This window comes from Saccostrea cucullata, unplaced genomic scaffold, assembly GCF_032062105.1.
Source record: "Saccostrea cucullata isolate Sc308-1 unplaced genomic scaffold, CSIRO_AGI_Scuc_v1 ctg2111, whole genome shotgun sequence".
NCBI lineage: Eukaryota > Metazoa > Mollusca > Bivalvia > Ostreida > Ostreidae > Saccostrea > Saccostrea cuccullata.
In genome coordinates, this window is record NW_026918781.1 from 64,311 (window position 1) to 86,080 (window position 21,770).

Below are 21,770 nucleotides of genomic sequence, written 5' to 3' on the forward strand. Positions count from 1 at the left end.
ACAATATGTAAAATCCACCTTTGGACTCTCAAGGACAGAAAAGTTATATCGTAATGAATTTACCTCAAATTCAAATGATGGAAAAATTCATGCTTTTATAAGGTTTACTTTAAACAGTAATTTTAATGAATTTTGTGTAAAATATTTACAAATATAAACAATGAAAATTATTTTTGATTTTATAAAAGCTATAAATATTTTTTTCCCTGCTTTTCCTGTGAAAAAAACGTATTTTGCTATTTATTTAGATTTTGTTAGAATTATCTCCCCTGTAGCGCTCTTCTGTAGAGAAGGTAGATAATGATTATGTTTACGAAGTTTAGAAACAGATGTCTGTCATCTAATCGTTTTAGGCATAAAGTATGTGTGATTTGAAGAAAATTGTCCCTCCTGTGAATGTAATTTGTTACGTATATACTAGTGGCCTGTGTATAGAATGCATAGAATATTATGAAAACCATCGGGATCGATGTACGGTTCCGTAACCACGTGTAAACATTATGGCATCCTGAGACGTTTTGTTACCGTTTTGTACGTCCTCAGAAAAAGATTCAGGTGCGTGAATTGTCAACGAGTCTTCAGATTCTGACTCTGATTTTGATGAATATGATTCTGACAGCAAAATTCATTTGGTAGCAAGACGGATGTAGTGATGATGATCATGATGATACCGAATCAACAATGTTTGAATTTGAAAAAGAAACAGGTAGGTGGATCTTGATTTATAATACTATGTACCTTATAAAAAGGCTTATTGATATGTAAAAAATAAATAAATAAACAATTTTGATGGGGACTTGATTATGGACAAGGGAAGATTTTTTACAAGACACTATCAGGTCTGGTACAATCACTAGATTTAGCTATATATTACGTAGCTTGATTTACCTACTTAGTTAGCTTTATTTACCTACCTGAAGTAGCTTTATTTAGCTATCAAATTAATTTATTTCTATAAAAAATACCTACGTAGCTAAATCTAGTGATTGTACTGGACCTGAATATATACCTAGCAAACCTGTCAAGAGAATATATTAATTTCAAGGTTGGTACTTGTACATGTAGCAATAAAAATATCTGTATATATAAATTCAACAATATTGCAAAATATTCACATCTGCAGAATTATAAATAGCATAAGTTGCTTTTGTGGGGTGATGAAGAGGGAATGAAAAGTTGAATAGGTCCAGGGTTTTCAAAGACTGTTTCTAATAGGGTACATTAAGAATTGGATAGGTGGGTCTTCACTGTCAATTAAATCACCATTATTGCCTCATATGTGGGCTGCATGATTATAAAGAATCTCATTAAACAAAATATTTTTCTCAGATATTCATGAAATGTTATGAAGATGGCTACAGTTATGATTTTTGGCTTTTAATATATGATTAAAGGAAAAGAGTTGTCAAATAATTGTGCAGACTTTTCAAATTAAAGGTCACCATGTGTTCCTTGACAGGTTTGTGTTTAAAACATAACTAATATTATAAATATAAGTTTGGGAAATAATACTTTGTAAAGAATATTTCCTTTCATTCTTATATTTCTCGTGCAATTTCAGATTATTCAAATTCATTTCCCTGGTTAGGGCTGGGCTTTACAATGGGATTTTCAGCTTTGGAGCTATAACGAATTACTACATAGGGTTTCCAATGTAGGATTGTGAACAGAATCCAGAAATAAGAAGAGGAGAGACAATACAGATGCAGCATTAGCATTACCAATTACTTACCACTGCTGAGAAAATGGTAAAGATATGTTATATTATTATACCTCTACTGTAATTACTCTGTATAAATTAATACCATAAAACTCTCTATTTCCAAGAGAAGTGACTATTGCCCTCATCTGAAGACTACTCCCTGGAAAATCAGAGCTACTCTTTGGGATTACTCCCTCATGAATATTTATTAGTAATTTTAACCAATCAAAGTGTTCAGTGGGTGGAGCGTTCAAGGAATCGCTAGTCTGTGACGTCATGTTATTAGCAATGTAGCTATGATGTCAAAACATTTCGACGTGCGATGTCAAAATCATACTTGAATTCTACCAAAATGAAGGCAACGATAATTTTTGAAACGTCAGTGAAAATACTTTTTAAAAATAATTTAATTGTTTAAGGACATGATGCTTCACTTATCATACAATGTGTTAAACCGCATGCATTTGTAATTATGCCTCTACAGTTTTTTTTTTAATTTTGGAATATCTGGTTAAAAAAATTTAGATCGCCTATCATTGTTTGGTATAATAAAAGAGTTATGGAATGGGAACTCGGGAAATAGCAAATTTATAGTTCCCCTCAGCAGAAAACTATTTCCTCCGGGAAATAGTTAAATCCTCCCTCGGGGAATCATAAATTTGCTATTTCATACCCATTTTATAACTGTATACTATGGTACATGGATAGGAATTGCCTTGTCTGTCTGTTGATTTGCCACATGCATTTTTCCCTACTCTGTTACTTTACCTCAAGGATATATGAAGCTCTTGTTTTCTTCAAAGATAGCCAGAAGAATTTGTGAAGAATCTTACCCAAGTCATTTGATGACATTTTCTTCAATTGATAAATATAAATGTAGCATTATCATAAACATGACATTTATTTTAAAAATCTTAGAATATGTCTAGTATGGTTTATTTCAATTTAATTTGAAAACTGCCCTTTTTCACAGGTACATGCCTTGAGTACTACCTTTGTGTATTTGGAGACAGTCCAGTTCTTCTTTAAACCAGAATTGGAAATTTCAGTGCTTGTTAAATTTTCTCCAGAAGTTATTGGATGCTACAAAGGAAGAAAATGGGGTCATACTGAACAGAATAGTTTGGATACACCTTATAGATTTTGAAAGCTTGAGACCTCAAGATCAACCCAAATGGTGTACCAAACATGAAGAAAAAAAGACAGTTTATGATTGAAGAAGCTTTTGTAGTAGCCAAAATTTCAGGGTATTTCATATATGTTAACTTATACGATTTTATTGGTACAATGTACTTAAACATTGTTAATATCTTGATATTTAATATGTATCAGGTTTCACTTGCAGGAATACACAAAAATTCAGAGTAAATTTTAAGTGTTTGTTATGTTAGAAAAGATCAAAGTTCAAGGTCAACAGTGCTTTAGTTTTACCACATATAACGCCATTATAAAGACTAATTTCCTGTATACGGATATAGCAAATAATTCAGAATATGATTTGGGGAAACTGTGATTTTTTTTTTCCAAATCTTACCTTAATTTAGAACCATGATGTATAATTAAGCAAGTAGATTTTTTTTCAAGCATACAAAATTTCAAGGTCATTTTAATTTTGGAAGTGAATATAAAATATCAGGAAGCAGTCTAGCATTGTAATTTTGTTGTTGTTGAATGTACTTAGTTATTGAGTAATATTCAAATTTTAATCTGCAATCAAATTAAAATTTATAAATGTTCTAATTTGTTGATTTTTAAAACTTGGTGTTCATTCATTTTGAGTTTGTTGCCATGACAATATGTCTGTCAAGAAAATTAATGGCTCTGATATTCCTTTTTGTTCAGTTTGACCCTTGACCTTTGACATTGTGACCTCAAAATCTAAGGGGTCCTCTACTTTTCAAGAAACCAGTGTACTAAATTTGATGTCTGTCAAGCAATATGTCCTCAAGATTTTGAATGATTAAAATCTACATACTGGTATATCGAGAATTATAACCCTTGACCTTTGACCTTGTGAACTCCAAATTAAAAGGGGCCATCTACTTATTAGTAGGTACCAGTGTACTATGTTTATTATCTATCAAGCAAATGGGTTTTTTTTAAGATAAGAGAGAACACACTTGGTCTACCAATTGACAAACAGGTACTTAGCAGTATGTGAATATCACCCTGCTCAAAGAAAATGTAAAATAATACAATTCTGGTACCCCCCCCCCCCTCCCAAATTAACCCCATTTATTCCCCTAAGAAATAATTATTGCTTGAAAACAAAAATGTACAATTTACTGGTATTTTTCAACAGCAAAATTTAAATTTTTGAAAATATTTAAATCAGCAAAATAACTCCTTGCTGAAGTTCAGGGATGAGAAAATTTAAAAATTCTCCAAAAAATGTCCAACTTTAAGTAAAAAGTACAGCAAAATATTTGAGAGTCCAAAGACAGATTTTTTATATAATGTAGACAGACATGTTGTCTAATAATTGTATGAGATTGAGTTGATTCTAAGCGTCACTTTCTGAGTTATAGGTTTTTGAAAAGTGAATATTTTCACCAGTTTTCAAAAATCTGGAAATATGCCAGATTTGTGACCTTTTTGCACTTAAACGAGGGCACAGTTTGTGATTATGAAAAATTTTCTGAAACAAGTGTATCTTGTTACTTTCAACCATATATGGATATTTTATATCATTATCAAGTAAAATGCTGAATTTTTAATTATAAAATTCTTGTTTTCACCCTGCGTAAGGACCAAGAATTCTATTTTTAGTAACAGTGTCGATTTAACCCCTTAAGTGAGACCACACTGAAAAAAATTTTGTGGCAAAATATTTCATATTATAGAAGAAATTTACACATTAAACATGAAGTTGATCCGAGAACCTTGCTCCCATAACCTCTTGCATGGTTTTCTCGTAGACATGCTCTTAATGAGAAATTTTTCAATACTGACAAAACTATAAGTCATAGTACTGTAGTTTGTTTAAAAATACATGTAGTACAAGCAAACCAAGCCTCTCTTTATTTGTTTCCTAGTCCCTGTGACAGACCCCGAGTGATAGATTCCCTTAGAGGGAAGGAGGTGGTGGATATAGCAGCCGGAGGGGCACACAGTGCCTGTATCACAGCTAACGGGGAACTGTACACCTGGGGCAAGGGACGATATGGTCGCCTGGGGCATGGGGACAGTGAAGATCAGCCTCGCCCCAAACTGGTAGGTTGACATGGAAACTTGACATGCTATTATTCTGAAAGGTACATTTAGTTGTGATTGGGTAGGTGTTCCAAAGAAAGCAACATTTCTTCATGATATTCAAAGAAAGGCATTTTAAAAATTTTGTTAAATCTTATGTATACCAGTTTTGCAAATCTTTTATCTTTAACATTTAGATACATGTACAGTGTATAAGGCTGAGTTTTGTATTTATTGAATCAATATTGTATTTGAAATTATGTCATATTCTATTTTTAACTTAGGTGGAGGCCCTGAAATCCTACCGTGTAATTGACGTGGCGTGTGGTAGTGGGGACGCCCAGACTCTGTGTATCACTGACGATGACAATGTCTGGTCTTGGGGAGATGGGGATTATGGGAAATTGGGTAATTCCTTAATTCTCCTACTGTATATTTCTCACCACTCTTGATACTTACAGTGTACATGTATGTGTTGTATGTGCATGTGTATCTGATTCAGATATATTTGTATGTGAACATTTTGAAAGTCTGTATTTGTTCAAATTGCCTTTTCTTTTCTGAATCCAACTGCAATTCAGTAGTCTATTTGGTGAAAACTTCAGTGTCTTAAAAACAGCTGATTTGTGTGTTTTAAATAGGTCGTGGAGGAAGTGATGGCTGTAAAGTGCCAATGAAAATCGAGACACTGATGGGTCAGGGGGTCATGAAGGTGGAGTGTGGTTCTCAGTTCTCTGTGGCACTCACTAAAAGTGGAGCTGTCTTCACATGGTAAGGAAAATTATTTATTACAGTGAATAATAAAAACTGCATTGGTTTAAAATATGAATGCATTTAGAGAGCCGTATAAATACTGTAAATCAACTAGAATTGTTCCTGTAATCTTTTATTAGCCTTTCGGTATTTTAAAATCAATTCTTGAAAATTAATTTTCGCAACATAAGAAATACTCTCTCCAAATACACAGTGGTTTGCGGCTATAATATTTGCAAGTCAAGGAGAGGGGTGAATCATCTGAATATTTATCATCAGGTCCTACAAATAAAAGCTGGTTTACAGTACATGTAAAGTAATAACAAGATTTATATAATTTGAAGTTTCACCCTTTCTTTCAATATTTGGCTCCATGTGTAATTTTCCTTTAATGAAATTGTGTTTTAAATGACGTCCTCCTTTATAGGGGTAAGGGAGACTACCATCGTTTGGGTCATGGATCTGATGACCACGTCAGGCGCCCCCGCCGAGTGTCAGCTCTCCAGTCTAAGAAGGTCATTGACGTGGCCTGTGGTTCCCTCCACTGTGTGGCCTGCACTGATACTGGTAACTAGTATAAAGATATTGTAATTGATAATTTATTGTATTTATCCCATCTCAATTATCCCTTGTTTGCAGCAGACCCTTTTGAGAAACATGAAATATTACAAAATTAATATTAATTTACTGTTATATTGTGGATTGTGAAATTGTACTCATTAATGAAGTTTCTATTAAAGAATGGGTGGACTTAACGCCTTATTTTGGATCTTTTTGCGACTCCTCTACCAAGCTGTAAATGAAGTGAATCCAAAATATATTACGAGAAATGGAAAGAGCTACATATACGTGTACTTGGTTATATTAATTGGAACATTTGTACAAAAACAATGCCCTGTTGCTATGAATCAAAATTGAAGCAATGATACATGAGTGTCATCTTCCCGAATTTGACCTGTACCCGGAGTGGTTTTTAGCTCACCTGAGCCGAAGGCTCAAGTGAGCTTTTCTGATCAAAATTTGTCCGTCGTCTGTCGTTGTTGTTGTCGTCGTTGTTGTTTCATCTTCTTCTCGAGAACCACTGGGCCGATTTCAACCAAACTTGGCACAAAGTATCCTTGGGTGAAGGGGATTCTAGTTTGTTCAAATGAAGGGCCACGCCCTTTTCCAAGGGGAGATAATCATGAATTTGTTAAAAATTAATGGCATTTTTAAAAAATCTTCTTCTCCAGAACTGATGGGCCAGGAAAGATGAAACTCATGTGGAATCATCCTCAGGTAGTGTACATTCAAGTTTGTTCAAATCATGACCCCCTGGGCAAGGGTGGGGCCAAAATGGCCGACCCTAGTTTTACATTGGAATATATAGGAAAAATTTTTAAAAATATTCTTCTCAAGAACCACTAGGACAGGAAAGATGAAACTCATGTAGAATCAGATCCTCAGGTAGTGTACATTCAAGTTTGTTCAAATCATGACCCCTGGGGCTAGGGTGGGGCCAAACTGGCCGACCAAAGTTTTACATAGGAATATTTAGGAAAAATCTTTAAAAATCTTCTTCTCCAGAACCACTGGGCCAAAAAAGATGAAACTCGTGTAGAATCATCCTCAGGTAGTGTAGATTCAAGTTTTTGCAAATCATGACCCCCGGGGCAAGGGTGGGGCCAAAATGGCCGACCCAAGTTTTACATTGGAATATATAGGAAATATCTTTAAAAATCCTTCTGAAGATCCACAGGGCCAGGAAAGATGAAACTCATGTGGAATCATCCTCAGCTAGTGTAGATTCAAATTTGTTCAAATCATGACCCCCGGAGGTAGGTTGGGGCCAAAATGGCCGATCAAAGTTTAACATAGGAATATATAGGAAAAATCTTCTTCTCAAGAACCATTGAGACAGGAAAGGTGAAACTCCTGTGGAATCATCCCCAGGTAGTGTAGATTCAAGTTTGTTCAAATCATGAACCCCGGCGGTAGGGTGTGGCCAAATGGCCGATAAAAGTTTTACATAGGAATATCTAGAGAAACCTTTTTAAAATCTTCTTTTCTAGTACTTTAAAGCCATGCTTAGTGATATTTATAGGGAATCATCCTGAGGTAGTGTGGATTCAAGCTGTGTTCAAATCATGACCCCCTGGGGGTTAAAATTCCCCCCCCCCCCTCAGTAAACTTTCAGTTCTGATCTGACGTGTGCTTTTTCCTAGCCAATTGCTCAGGTGAGCGATGTGGCCCCTGGGCCTCTTGTTTTATGTGTAAGGGACTGCTTGCTTTCTCTACAAGGAATAAATGATAGGATGGTGATAAATTTGTCGTATTTTGAATTAATAGGAAGCTGCCTTCAGAAAAGTTGTACAGGCAACTATGGTGAGAGACAAACAGCATGGACCAGTAGTGGAACTTAACAGGCTACAGGTATGGGAGTGTACACATATTATTAGTGAGGAATGGTCAAGATTATAAATAAAGGTAGTAAGGGAGGATGCTGTAGTAGAAAATTGACATTTAATTAAGGGGAATGTTCCATAAGAAGAGAAAGGAACACTTGATTCATGCACAGATTCTTCAATGCAATTATTTTTATCAATATGCACCAATATCTAATGACCATAAAGAGTGGTTACTGTTCGGTCAAATTTTCAATTTCACCCCTTTCCGTCATCATATACATGTATACCAGTAGTTTAAGATAATATACGTGTGCTGTGGGTGATAGTACCTTTTCTCCTTTGACTTTAGGAGAGAGTGTAGATGACTGTGGAGGGGGGTATAGTGAGTCTGTGGCTGAGATGTGTGACGAGTTACAGAACGGATCCCTCCCCCTCCTCATCGTCACCTCCAACGGACGGGGAGAGTCCGGGGCTAACAGGGACTGCTTTATCTTCAATCCCATGGCCAAATCTCCAGTGCATGTCAACATGTTTAAATTCTCAGGTATGAGTTATTTTCTTTATGTGATAGCATTGTTTTCAGGTCAATTATTTGTACATTGAGATGGTTCAAAAATAATTTGAGCTCTTTGAGAAAGAAGCTTATAAATTACCTTCATATGAAACCACATTCAATTTAAAGTAGTTATTGTTTAAAAATGTAATCAATAGATGAAATATTACAAAGAGAGTAAAAAAGAAGTAAGCTCTTTATCAGTGTTTAGCCTGTATTTTGTAGGTGTGTTATTTGGCATAGCCATTAGAAGTGGCAGTCCCCTGAGTCTGAACATTGCGGAGCCTGTGTGGAAACAGGTGGCTGGGATGCCCCTCAGTATATCAGACCTGGCAGAGATTGACAAAGACTGTGTTCCAGGTATTGTAACAGTAAAAAAAAATGTGCAACTGTATGTACCATGAGTTTTTTAAATTTATCAATACATATGTATATCAAAGTATGAATTTTAGATAAAATCTGTAAAAAAAAATTGTGACATATCTTTTAGAAAAAGGTTTTAGAGATTTAAAAGGGGTATAAATTGTTTTGTGATGAGATCTTTTTGGGTATCAGTATAGATTTTGAGTGAAAAAAAGTTGGTATGCTTGTCAATGAATGGTATTGTTGATTTGGCTTTTTAGGTCTGATATGCATAAAAGATCTGACAGATGAGAAACTCCAGGCTGTAGAGATGCCCTTCAATATCCCCAGCTCTTCTGGTCAGGAGGTACAATTGTCAGCCAAATACAGCAAGATAACTCGTGCAAATAAAGTGGAGTACATCAAACAGGCCATTAATTACAGGTAAGGAAAGTGATCCAGAAATTTTTATTAACTGTATTCAGTTTAAATCTGCATTAATATTGTGCTTTGTTTTACTTAGAAAAAAAAGAGAAATTCTTGGAAGTATGATATCCCTTTGTAAGGGATTTGAAGGGGATGTAATTGTAGAAATGGGACTTGCTGTATGTAGTGGCAGTTTGGTAAACAGCTCTTAGATAAGAATTATGTATATAATTTATGTTTATAGAAGTTATTTTTGTTTTCACATTTCATTTTTTGTTGTATCAAATTTATTTTGTCTTAGCATTATTTTTTCCCCCTTAGAGCCTCTTTACCCTCTTCATAACCCAGCCTCACTTTAGCATCTTTTCGTGACGTCATTGCTTACCGTATATACCCAGCCTCACTTTATGTCCGACTTATCTTTGAATGGTGACGATATCATTGCTATATATAGGCGAGTATATACGGTATATCATTGCTGGTGCGTGTTTCCAAAAATCATTGTTTACATTTTTGATTTCAAGTCATCTGATGCCGTTTTTTCCGTTGCCTCATCATGTAGAAACTTTTACTACTGGATGTGATAATTCTTGTGTATTCATTGTGTGGATCTGTTTTGTTTGTGACAAGAATCTGTGATTTTGTAACGGGATACTTCCATTCCTTCGCCATGGCGTCAAGGCGCAGGTCTAAGAACACGATGGACGTGACTAATCCAGCAAACTGGACTAACGCACAATTAAAAACAGCGTTGAAAGACTTGGGAATTAACATTTCTATTCCTCTGAATAACAGCCAGTTAAGAAAATTATACGAAGACAACAAAGAGAGACAATCCTTCTCAGCGGAAAATAGTTCCCGCGCTCTGTTCGAAGAAAATAGTGCCAAGGCAAGTATGCAGAAAAACAATGAAACATCCGCCAGTGTCGCTAGTACAATCTCTGTTTTAAATACAGAATCTGTTTCTCAAAGTTCCACTAGTCAAAACAGGGATTCTATGACGGCGATGCAACCGACTACTCAATCCCTACCTCGCAATGATACATTGCAGTTAACTTCCGCCCAGGGCACCTCGACGTTGGAAACCCTACCTCGCACACAGACAACTTCCGCCCAGAGTACTTCGGAAGGCATCGGCAATAATCACAAATTAGAAAGCGAACTGGTAAATACGCTTCAACTTTGCCAGCAAACTTTACTGCAAGTGACGCAAAAAAGCGAGCCATCATCAAACTTTAGCTTGCAGTCGGCTATGGCAGTATGTCAAACTCAGGTCAATGCATTCCCCTCCATGTTGTACCCAGTACGTACCAGCAGTGACGCAAGCCAAATGTCAAGGCCATCATTCGGGGTACCTGCATCATCGATCTCAGACATCGATATCATTTCGCCAGAAGTTCGGCAACAGATAGTAGCAGATACAGAAATTCTGTCAACTGGCGCCGAATGCAGAAGAACAGTCAACACCTTGTCCACCGCTATCCCAGATTCTTTGGACTGCGCAGTAGAAAACCTCTGGATGCATGCTTTATCCCGTGCCACTCTAACGGCCTACGAAGCTGGTATGGACACGTACAAAAAGTTCCTTTTACTGCAGGGCACAACATGGGATGATGGAAGTCTGCCACCCATGTCGGAAAGGCTTCTTATGCGTTTTGCAGCGTTTTGTGACGAACATAGAAAAATTAAACATTCAACAATCAAACTTTATTTGTGTGGATTCTTTTACCTAAAGCAAGGTGGTTTCAACCCCTTGATTCTGGAATTTTAAAACCTAAAAAGGCAGAGGTGGTATTCAACCCCTTCGGCTCAAATTATCAGTAAACGGCTATTTTATTATTATCTCTTACCTGGAATCCAAATATGTAATTATGCAAAACATAAATCGATCCAAAAATTTACAAAGCATATATATTTTTCGTGTGTGTCAACAGCTTAACTTGAATTTATCCGCCATGTTTACTGACCTTGATGGATTAAAAAGAAACAAAAATAACACTTGAAATGGTTTTATTTATCGATGTTTTTGTAATATAGTATAGCACAATCGTTTATAAACATCGACATTTGCTTTATTTGGTTGTTCCAAATTTGAAGCGAAAGTCTCACTACGTCACGCGTGAACTGTCATGGCTGCTGAATATTGCAGCTGGGAAAGACACAGATTTATTTTACATGGTTTTCGAGTTTAACACATGTTGTTGACAGTGCAATTTATTAAAAATGTCTGTATCAAAAAAATATTTTTGGTTATTAGCCCTTAATAGTATCATTATTGCAGCTATAAAAAGAAACAAGAAGCTGTTTACCTATTGTGTTGCAATTTATTAAAAAGCATTTTTTGGCTTGTGTTCATTTTTTGGTTTTTAGGTGTGATGAATTTACAGTGTTAAATCAGTTTGACTCAGAGAGCCATCTATGCTTAAATGATGTTCAGATCAGCACTGAATCTGTTTTTATTACACTTAAGAAGTCTAAAACTGACCCCTTCAGGCAAGGTATTACAATTCCTTTTTATAAAACAGGTTTTTCTGTATGTCCAGTGCTTTCTATTTGTAAATATTACAATTTAAGGCAGTCTTTACTTTCAGCGAACACTGAAGCTTTTTTTGTAACGGAAGACAGAAAACCTTTATCTAGACAATTTTTAGGTCACCTGAGTAAACTCAGGTGACCTATTGCTATCCGTTGTTGTCCGTCGTCGTGCGTCGTGCGCTGTGCACCGTGTGTTAACATTTGAACATTTTCAGCTTCTTCTCTGAAACCACTCAACCAATTACAACCAATTTTGGCACAAAGCATCTATAGGTGAAGGGGAACAGAAATTGTGAAGGGGTGGGGCCAAAACCACTAAAATTAGTGCAATCTTTAAAAATCTTCTTCTTTACTCCTGGACATCAAGCAGTCAAACTATTTGCATGATTGAAATCAGCAATGAGTCCTCTACCAAAATTGTGAAATTCATGGCCCCAGGGTCAGGGGTGCAAGTGATAGGGCGGGGCTAAATAGACTGTATAGTGAAAATGCATTATTTCTTTGAAAATCTTTTTCTCTGCTCCTGGGCATTAAATAAGCTAACCAAGTACAAAGTTATGTTAAATAAGATTGCCTCTTTCAAAATTGTGAATTTCATGACCCCAGGGTCAGGGGTTCTGGTGTTGGGGTGGGGCTCTATTGGTTATATAGTGAAAATGCATAAATTCTTTTAAAATCTTCTCCTCTGCACTTGGATATTTTACCAACAAACTATGTACATATTTATAATAAGGAAGGACACTTCTTCCCAATTTGTGAATTTCATGGCCCCTGGGTCAGGGGTTTTGGTGTTAGGGCAGGGCTCTATTGGTTATACAGTGAAAATGAATTAATTCTTTGAAAATCTTCTTCTCTGCACCTGGGTATTAAACAAACAAACTAAGTACATAGTTACGATGACCGAGAATGCCTCTTTAAAAATTGTAAATTTAAACCCATGGGTGAGGGGTTCTGGTATAAGGGCAGGGCTCTTTAATTGTTTTTAGAGTGAAAATACATTAATTCTTTAAAAAATCAACTTCTCTTCTCCTGGGTATGAAATAAATTAACCAAGTACATGATTATATTGGATAAGTCTGCGTCTTCCAAAATTGTGAATTTCTTGGCCCCAGGGTCAGGGGTTCTGGTGTTAGGGCGGGGCTCTGTTGATTTTAAAGTGAAAATGCATAAATTCTTTAAAAATCTTCTCCTATGCTCCTGGGTATAAAACCAATGAACTATGTACATAGTTAGGATGAGGAAGGATGCTTCTTCCCAATTTGTGAATTTCATGACCCCTGGGTCAGGGGTTCTGGTGTTAGGGTGGGGCTCTATGATAATTAAACTTAGCTGTCTGTAAACAATTTTTCAAAATGTTACTCCTCCTACAGTTTTGGTCTGATTTCAATATAACTTGGCGCACAAGTAGACTACACTAAGATACATAATTCTGTGTATCGGTTTTTGATTTCAATGAACAGTGTTGCCGTGGTTACTAAAAATAGAATTCTCTGTGAAATTCCTTAAAAACGCTAATCCTCCTACAGTTTTGGTCTGATTTCAATATAAATTGGCACACAAGTAGACTACACTAAGATACATAATTCTGTATATCGGTTTTTGATTTCAATGAACAGTGTTGCCGTGGTTACTAAAAATAGAATTCTCTGTGAAATTCCTTAAAAATGCTACTCCTTGTACAGTTTTAGTCTGATTTCAATATAACTTGGCACACAAGTAGACTATACTAAGATACACAATTCTGTATATTGGTTTTTGATTTCGATGAATGGTGTTGCCGTGGTTACTAAAAATAGAAATTTCTGTGAAATTCTTTCAAAATGCTACTCCTTCTACAGTTTTGGTCTGATTTCAATATAACGTGGCACACAAGTAGACTACACTAAGATACATAATTCTGTTTTTCAGTTTTTGATTATGATGAACGGTGTTGCCGTGGTTACTAAAAATAGACATTTCTGTGAAATTCTTTCAAAATGCTACTCCTCCTACAGTTTTGGTCTGATTTCAATATAACTTAGCACACAAGTAGACTACACTAAGATACACAATTCTGTATATCGGTTTTTGATTTCGATGAACGGTGTTGCCGTGGTCACTAAAAATAGAAATTTCTGTGAAATTCTTTCAAAATGCTACTCCTTCTACAGTTTTGGTCTGATTTCAATATAACATGGCACACAAGTGGACTACAATAAGATTCATAGTTCTGTGTATCCGTTTTTGATTTCGATGAACGGTGTTGCCGTGGTTACTAAAAATAGAAATTTCTGTGAAATTCTTTCAAAATGCTACTCCTCCTACAGTTTTAGTCTGATTTCAATATAACTTGGCACACAAGTAGACTACAATAAGATACATAATTCTGTGTATCGGTTTTTGAAATTCTTTCAAAATGCTACTCCAAATACAATTTTAGTCTGATTTTAATATAAATGTGGCATGCAAGTACACTGCACTAAGAACATAAAGAGACTTAATTTAGGATCATTATTCTATTTATTGCTGTTGAAAAGTTTCTACTTTTCTCTTCCTTTGCTATAAGTACAAACCAGTAGAGCTTCTGTCTCGATAGAGACTTCTGGTTAAAAATATATTTTGATCAACATCACAAAATTTATACAACTGGCCCAAACTGGCAGATGATGAAATAAGCAGTAAAATGTTCTACTTTCATATTTGTAAGCATTATGTGTCCAGTGGTAAGGAGCCTATTAGGATAGCATAAAAAAGAATGTACAAATGTTAATAATTGATTTATCGAAAAAAAAAAATTATTTCCTTCTCCTTTGGGACTTTTTATCTCCTGAGCCAAAGGCTCAAGTGAGCTTTTCTGATCACAATCTGTCCGTTGTCTGTCGTCGTCGTCGTAAACTTTTTTCACATTTTCATCTTCTTCTCAAGAACCACTGGGCCAATTTCAACCTAACTTGGCACAAAGTATCCTTAGGTGAAGGGATTTCAAGTTTGTTCAAATGAAGGGCCACGCCCTTTTCCAAGGGGAGATAATCATGAATTTGTTAAAAATTAATGGCATTTTTAAAAAATCTTCTTCTCAACAATGACTGGGCCAGGAAAGATGAAACTCATATGGAAGCATCCTCAGGTAGTGTAGATTTAAGTTTGTTCAAATCATGACCCCAGGGGCAAGGGTGGGGCCAAAATGGCCGACCCAAGTTTTACATAGGAATATATAGGAAAAATCTTTAAAAATATTTTTCTCCAGAACCACTGGGCCAGGAAAGATGAAACTCATGTGGAATCATCCTCAGGTAGTGTAGATTCAAGTTTGTTCAAATCATGACCCCCGGGGCAAGGGTGGGGCCAAAATGGCCGACCCAAGTTTTACATTGGAATATATAGGAAAAATCTTTAAAAATCTTCTTCTCCAGAACCACTGGGCCAGGAAAGATGAAACTCATGTGGAATCATCCTCAGGTAGTGTAGATTCAAGTTTGTTCAAATCATGACCCCCGGGGCAAGGGTGGGGCCAAAATGGCTGACCCAAGTTTTACATTGGAATATTATAGGAAAAATCTTTAAAAATCTTCTTCTCCAGAACCACTGGGCCAGGAAAGATGAAACTCATGTGGAATCTTCATAATAGGTAGTGTAGATTCAAGTTTGTTCAAATCATGACCCCCGGGGCAAGGTAGGGGCCAAAATGGCCAACCCAAGTTTTACATAGGAATATATAGGAAAAATCTTTAAAAATCTTCTTCTCCAGAACCACTGGGCCAGGAAAGATGAAACTCATGTGGAATCTTCGTCAGGTAGTGTAGATTCAAGTTTGTTCAAATCATGACCCCTGGGGCAAGGGTGGGGCCAAAATGGCCGACCCAAGTTTTACATAGGAATATATAGGAAAAATCTTTAAAAATCTTCTTCTCCAGAACCACTGGGCCAGGAAAGATGAAACTCATGTGGAATCTTCGTCAGGTAGTGTAGATTCAAGTTTGTTCAAATCATGACCCCTGGGGCAAGGGTGGGGCCAAAATGGCTGACCCAAGTTTTACATAGGAATATATAGGAAAAATCTTTAAAAATCTTCTTCTCCAGAACCACTGGGCCAGGAAAGATGAAACTCATGTGGAATCATCCTCAGGTAGTGTAGATTCAAGTTTGTTCAAATCATGACCCCCGGGGCTAGGATGGGGCCAAAATAGCCGACCCAAGTTTTACATATTGATATATAGGGAAACCTTTTAAAATCTTCTTTTCAAGTACTTCAAAGCTATGATTAGTGATACAGTGGACCCATAGGAATATATAGGAAAAATCTTTAAAAATTTATCCAGGAAAGATGAAACGCTTTGGTTCCCAAGTTTGTCAAATTGTCAAGTTTTACATAGGAATATATGTGAACCACTGGGCCAGGAAAGATATCATGTGAATCATCAGTTAAACAAGCCAAAATGGCCGACCCAAGTTTTACAGAATATATAACATTTAAAAATTTCGAACCACTTCCAGGATGAAAAAATCGTCTCAGGTAGTGTAGATTCAAGTTTGTTCAATCATCCGGATATCAAAATGGCTGTCCCAAGTTTTACATAGGGATATATAGGGAAACCTTTTAAAATCTTCTTTTCAAGTACAAGCTATGATTAGTGATATTTATATGGAATCATCCTCAGGTAGTGTGGATTCTAGTTTGTTCAAATGATGAAAGCCTGGAAAGGGGGGGGGTAAATTCATGCCCGATGTGCTCAGGTGAGCGCTGTGGCCCCTGGGCCTCTTGTTTATTCTCATGGTCATAACTAAACCTAAACATAAAGAAAAAATGCTGGCCTTATAATGAAGAAAGGGGCCTCTTTCAAAATAGATAATTTCAGGGCCGCTGGGTCAGGGGTACCAGGGGGATACTTTGACTAAAAGTAAATTAATGCTTTGAAATCTGCCCTTTGATAAACAATGGTGCCTCTTTCAAAATTTGTGAATTTCATGGCTTTTGGCTTAAAACACTAACCAAATACAATCGCTGGAAAGCTGTTACATGATACTCAGGTGACCTATAAGGCCCGTGGGCCTCTTGTTGTATTGATGTTGATGCAACCATCTTGGTCCTTTTTTTGGCATGGCAATTATTTAACTGTATACTTGTTGACTTTTTATAAGAATATGCTATTGTATGTGCTGCACATTTTTCGGTATTGTAAACTTTTGTGTTGTTTATTTATTTTAAAGCTGCCAGGACTTCTAAGAGAAATCCATTCTTTGATGACTGATGGAAAAGCCTCATCACCCCCCACTGCTTAAGAACCCCTTATCTTAATCACCAGCCATTAATCAGTGATCACTGTTACCAAAGCTCCAAGGTACATTATTGAAGTCTCTGTTGACACCATTTTTCCAGTCTCTGACTTTGTTTTAAAATTAAGATTTTCACTTTTTTGCTAATTAATTCCTTAAAAAACAGTGAACTTCCTGTTTCTTAGCTAATTAGAGCTCATTGATTAGATTTGAATTATTTTTTAGCAGATAGCCAAAAACTACAATATTTCAGCTTTCATTTCATTCAAATTTTTTAGCTCACCTGAGCCGAAGGCTCAAGTAAGCTTTTCTGATCACATTTTGTCCGGCGTCCGTCTGTCTGTCTGTCTAGCTGTCCGTCTGTCTGTAAACTTTTCACATTATTGACTTCTTCTCAAGAACCGCTGGGCCAATTTCAATCAAACTTGGCACAAAGTATCCTTGGGTGAAGGGTATTCAAGTGTGTTCAAATGAAGGGCCACGCCCTTTTCCAAGGGGAGAAAATTATGAATTAGAGAAAAATTAATGGCATTTTTAAAAAATCTTAAGAACCACTAGGCCAGGAAAGATGGAACTCATGTGGAATCTTCGTCAGGTAGTGTAGATTCAAGTTTGTTCAAATCATGACCCCTGGGGCTAGGGTGGGGCCAAAATTGCCGACCCAAGTTTTACATAGGAATATAAAGGAAGAATCTTTAAAAATCTTCTTCTCAAGAACCACTGGGCCAGGAAAGATGAAACTCATGTGGAATCATCCTCAGGTAATGTAGACTCAAATTTGTTCAAATCATGACCCCCTGGGCTAGGGTGGGGCCAAAATGGCCGACCCAAGTTTTACATAGGAATATATAGGAAAAATCTTTAAAAATCTTCTTCTCAAGAACCACTGGGCCAGGAAAGATGAAACTCATGTGGAATCATCCTCAGGTAGTGTAGATTCAAATTTGTTCAAATCATGACCCCCGGAGCTAGGGTTGGGCCAAAATGGCCGACCCAAATTTTACATAGGGAAATATAGGGAAATCTTTTAAAATCTTCTTTTCAAGTACTTCAAAGCTATGACTAGTGATATTTATATGGAATCATCCTCAGGTAGTGTAGATTCTAGTTTGTTCAAATGATGAATGCCTGGAGGGGGGGGGGTTAAATTCAAGCCCGATGTGCTCAGGTGAGCGCTGTGGCTCCTGGGCCTCTTGTTTTCTGAATAATTCACTTATTTATTTTTTTCAAATTTTGAAATTAATATGCCAAAGATGAATTAGTACAGAAATTTAGCCTAAAATTCAATAATCTGTTAGGAAGAGTTATCTCCTATTTTTCATCCCTTAAGGACAAAGATAAATTTTTATGCACTAGTATATGAAAGATAAATAACTCAGAGACATTTTGTGCAATTTCAATTAATTTCATTAACTTTTAGTTGTCTTAAAGGTCTCATGCAAGGAAATAGCCAATCAAAATGAACTTAGTAATGAACTTAGTCAATTGAAGTTCCATATATTTAGAGACAATTCTTTTTCTTTTATCATTTTTGGCAATTTGTTTTAGGCCTACAGTATTAAAATTGGACTCATGTACTAGGAATATCATTTCTTTAGCAGAATTATCCCACTGAATTAAAAGGAACTCTTTTTTCAGGTGCGCATGATGCAGCTTCCTGGATGGTGTGTAGGCTGTTTGTCAACATGTGAATCCCATGTGCATTTCGGGGTAGGTAAGTTTACTGTCGTTTTTCTTTCTTAAAAGCCGCATAAGGCATATTTTTACTGATCTCAAATTTTTGTTCAAGCATTAATCTTTATTTTCTCTTTCATGAATTTTCTGCTGAGAGTCTAATAAATTAAATAATTTAATTAAAGCTATATTGTAATATATAGTGAAATTATTTCCTTTTGTGAGACCTTAACACTTTTTTTTAAGAAAAGAGAGGTCAAAGGAAAGGTTGGGGTCAAAATGTTGTTGCAGTTGAAAAGCTTACATCAGTATGAATTTACTTTTAGCATATGAAGTTTGATAAGAATATAATTAATGGTTTATTTAAAACTTAGATAAACACATATTTTAAAAATTGAGGTCAAGGTCAAAGGAAAATTCAAGGTCAAAATAAGTTGATGCATTAATTGCTCTCAGCAGTATGTATCAGCATATGAAGTTTGATAAATATATCTTGAACTGTTTATTCAAAACTGATCTAGACATTAATATTAGAAAAGTGAAGTAAAGGTCACAGGAAAGGTCAAGGTAAAAAAGAGTGAAGCATTGTAAAACTTACATCAGTATGTATCATCATGTGAAGTTTCATTACACAACTTGAATGGTTTCTTTACAATAAAGCCAAACACTAATTTAATGAAAAGTTAAAAGAAGGTCAAAGGAAATGTCAAGGTAAAAAAATATTGCTGCAGTTGTATAGTTTACATCAGTATGCATTAACATATGAACTAGCTTTGATAAATATATCTAGAAAGTTTCTTTAAGCCCGATGGAAAGACAGATGGAAGGGTGGGGGACAGACATGACAAAAACTATACATGTATTCCTTCCTACTCATTGCGTGGCATAAAAAACTTGAATCTACATTATATGAGGATGTTTCCATATCAATACTATATACAGGGTTATTTTAGCCCCATGTTATTTTCGCCCTTTTGCACTTGCAAACAATTTTGCCCGGTTTTAAATTTGTCCTGTCATAGTTCTGCCTAAGAAATTAAACTGTGTAATTTGAATTCGCCCCGTTTTAAATTCGCCCAATCAAGAAGAGGGCGAAAGGGACGAAAATTTCCCTGTATACAGTATTATACAAGCAAATTCAAAGAATCGTGGTCTTCTGCTTTCTGTGTTTCAGTGAATGGGATGCCATAATTTATGGCAGATTGTGTGTCAAATATGCACTCCTATCATATGTCAATTTTTGAAAATTAGGTCAAAGGGGAAAAATCATAGTGAAACGGAAATGGTTGTTGTTTAGTTTCGTAAAAACGTTAGACCTATGTTTTTATATAAATTCTTAAACACTAAAAAATATTAATTCTCAGATCATACAAGTAGTATGAAACTGCCTATGCAAGGGGCTGCACTGAGGTAACACATGCTGTGTAACATGAATTTAGGGGACCTCTCTGGTGACGGAGGGAATAAACATTAGTTTGTTTCTTCTCTTACATACGGTCGTAAGACCTGAATAAGGCAGACGGTTGTAGGGGATAAACAGCTAAGTGTGTCACAGTACACCAAAGCACGTTAGACCTGAATAAGGCAGTCACTTGGTTGTAGAGAGAGGTGGCATACCACAATTAGAGGTGGGGGAAGTGTCAAGATGCAGCAGTACTAGTGGAGAGGCAGGACAAGAAGAAATTTACTTGCGGGAGACAACCGTTGACCACAGTTAGTGGTTGTCCAATCAAGAAGAAACCCATTGATCAGTACATATTTGAGTATAATCGTATTGGTCAACAAAAACTTGAGTTAACAGGTTAACGAACCTAAGTGTTACGCCTCGGTGATACAAACCATATTATCACCAAACATATAAGCTTGGCCGTGTTGCACATTACATTATTTGGTGGCAAGCGTCGGGGTTTTGTTGACCATGGATTCGTATAAGTGTCAGAAACTATAGAGCGAATGGAGAAGCTCTTAGAAAGGATGAGAACGCCAACCAGTGACGGTGGTCAGACAAATGCTGCAAGCCGAGAGTCTGGATATGCAACACACAGTACTGATAATACCGGTATGTCAGGAGAAGTGTCATTTGACGAGTACGGCGCAAAGTTCGATTTTCAGACAAAGGCAAACCAAGCTACACATCAATTGCTGGGGTTGACGACTTTGTGACGGGCCATCTGTTCGACACACTAAAACCACATAGGCAGTCAATAGGGACAGACAATGCAAAGACAGGGCATAAAATCAAGCCAGCCACGTATGACGGTACCAGTTCCTGGCTTGACTACAGATCACATTTTGAGGCTTGTGCTGTTGTAAATGGCTGGACAGCACCAATTTACCTGAGTTGGACGGCAACACCAAACAAAGCTAATTTTATTTTTGGCCTAATATAAGTAAATATTTTTGAAAAATAGGTTTAACTTCTATGCAAGTGAGTTAAGTCTACATATGGAGGTTTCTATGCAAAATGTCTTTAATTAAATTCAATAATTGCTCTACCTACCGCACAGAAAATGTTAAGACTTAATTGTTTTCTAATACATTCTTGGTACCCACGACATGCAATAGCAAGTGCACATTATGACGTCATCGACCTCTTCTACACAAGTTTATAAGAAGGACATGGAGATAACGAACAGTATTCAATCTCAACGTCCATTAAACAATATACAAAATAAGAGCAGAGCAAACACGGACCTCCGAAACATCAGAGGTGGGATCAGGTGCCATGGAGGAGTGAGCATCCCCTGCCGACCGGTCACACCCGCCGTGTGCTCATTGTCATGATCAGGAAATAACGTAAAAAATCCGTCATCAATTCAGTGTTTAAATAATGGACTAACAATTGGTATGAAAAACGTCAGTCAGCATTTGACCCAATGATAAATTATATTTGCTGACAAGGTCATTGTATCGACCATAAAATTTACGAAATGATGACTTTAATCGAGACTGT

At 36.3% G+C, this 21,770-nt stretch overlaps 1 protein-coding gene and 1 long non-coding RNA gene across 2 annotated transcripts in view; both read left to right on the plus strand.

Moving 5' to 3' along the window:
* Positions 1-18,858, plus strand: part of LOC134271149 (uncharacterized) — a 31,914-nt gene extending 13,056 nt beyond the window's left edge. Inside the window, exons 2-3 of the long non-coding RNA XR_009992963.1 lie at positions 17,078-17,208; positions 18,782-18,858. This is a non-coding gene — a long non-coding RNA (uncharacterized LOC134271149). The remainder of the gene's footprint in view (positions 1-17,077; positions 17,209-18,781) is intronic.
* LOC134271120 (E3 ubiquitin-protein ligase HERC2-like) lies at positions 2,891-6,222 on the plus strand. Its single transcript, XM_062753374.1, has 5 exons — positions 2,891-2,949; positions 4,738-4,915; positions 5,179-5,302; positions 5,536-5,665; positions 6,075-6,222. The coding sequence occupies exons 1-5, from the start codon at positions 2,891-2,893 to the stop codon at positions 6,220-6,222; spliced, it is 639 nt and encodes a 212-aa protein (XP_062609358.1).
* Positions 18,859-21,770: the final 2,912 nt, after the last annotated feature.

Excerpts from the sequence above, each read along its gene's own strand:
- LOC134271120 (XM_062753374.1), top strand. The coding sequence starts at position 2,891 with ATGAAGAAAAAAAGACAGTTTATGATTGAAGAAGCTTTTGTAGTAGCC. Across the intron at positions 4,916-5,178 it reads ATCAGCCTCGCCCCAAACTG|GTGGAGGCCCTGAAATCCTA; the intron begins GTAGGTTGACAT and ends TTTTTAACTTAG. Across the intron at positions 5,666-6,074 it reads AGTGGAGCTGTCTTCACATG|GGGTAAGGGAGACTACCATC; the intron begins GTAAGGAAAATT and ends CCTCCTTTATAG.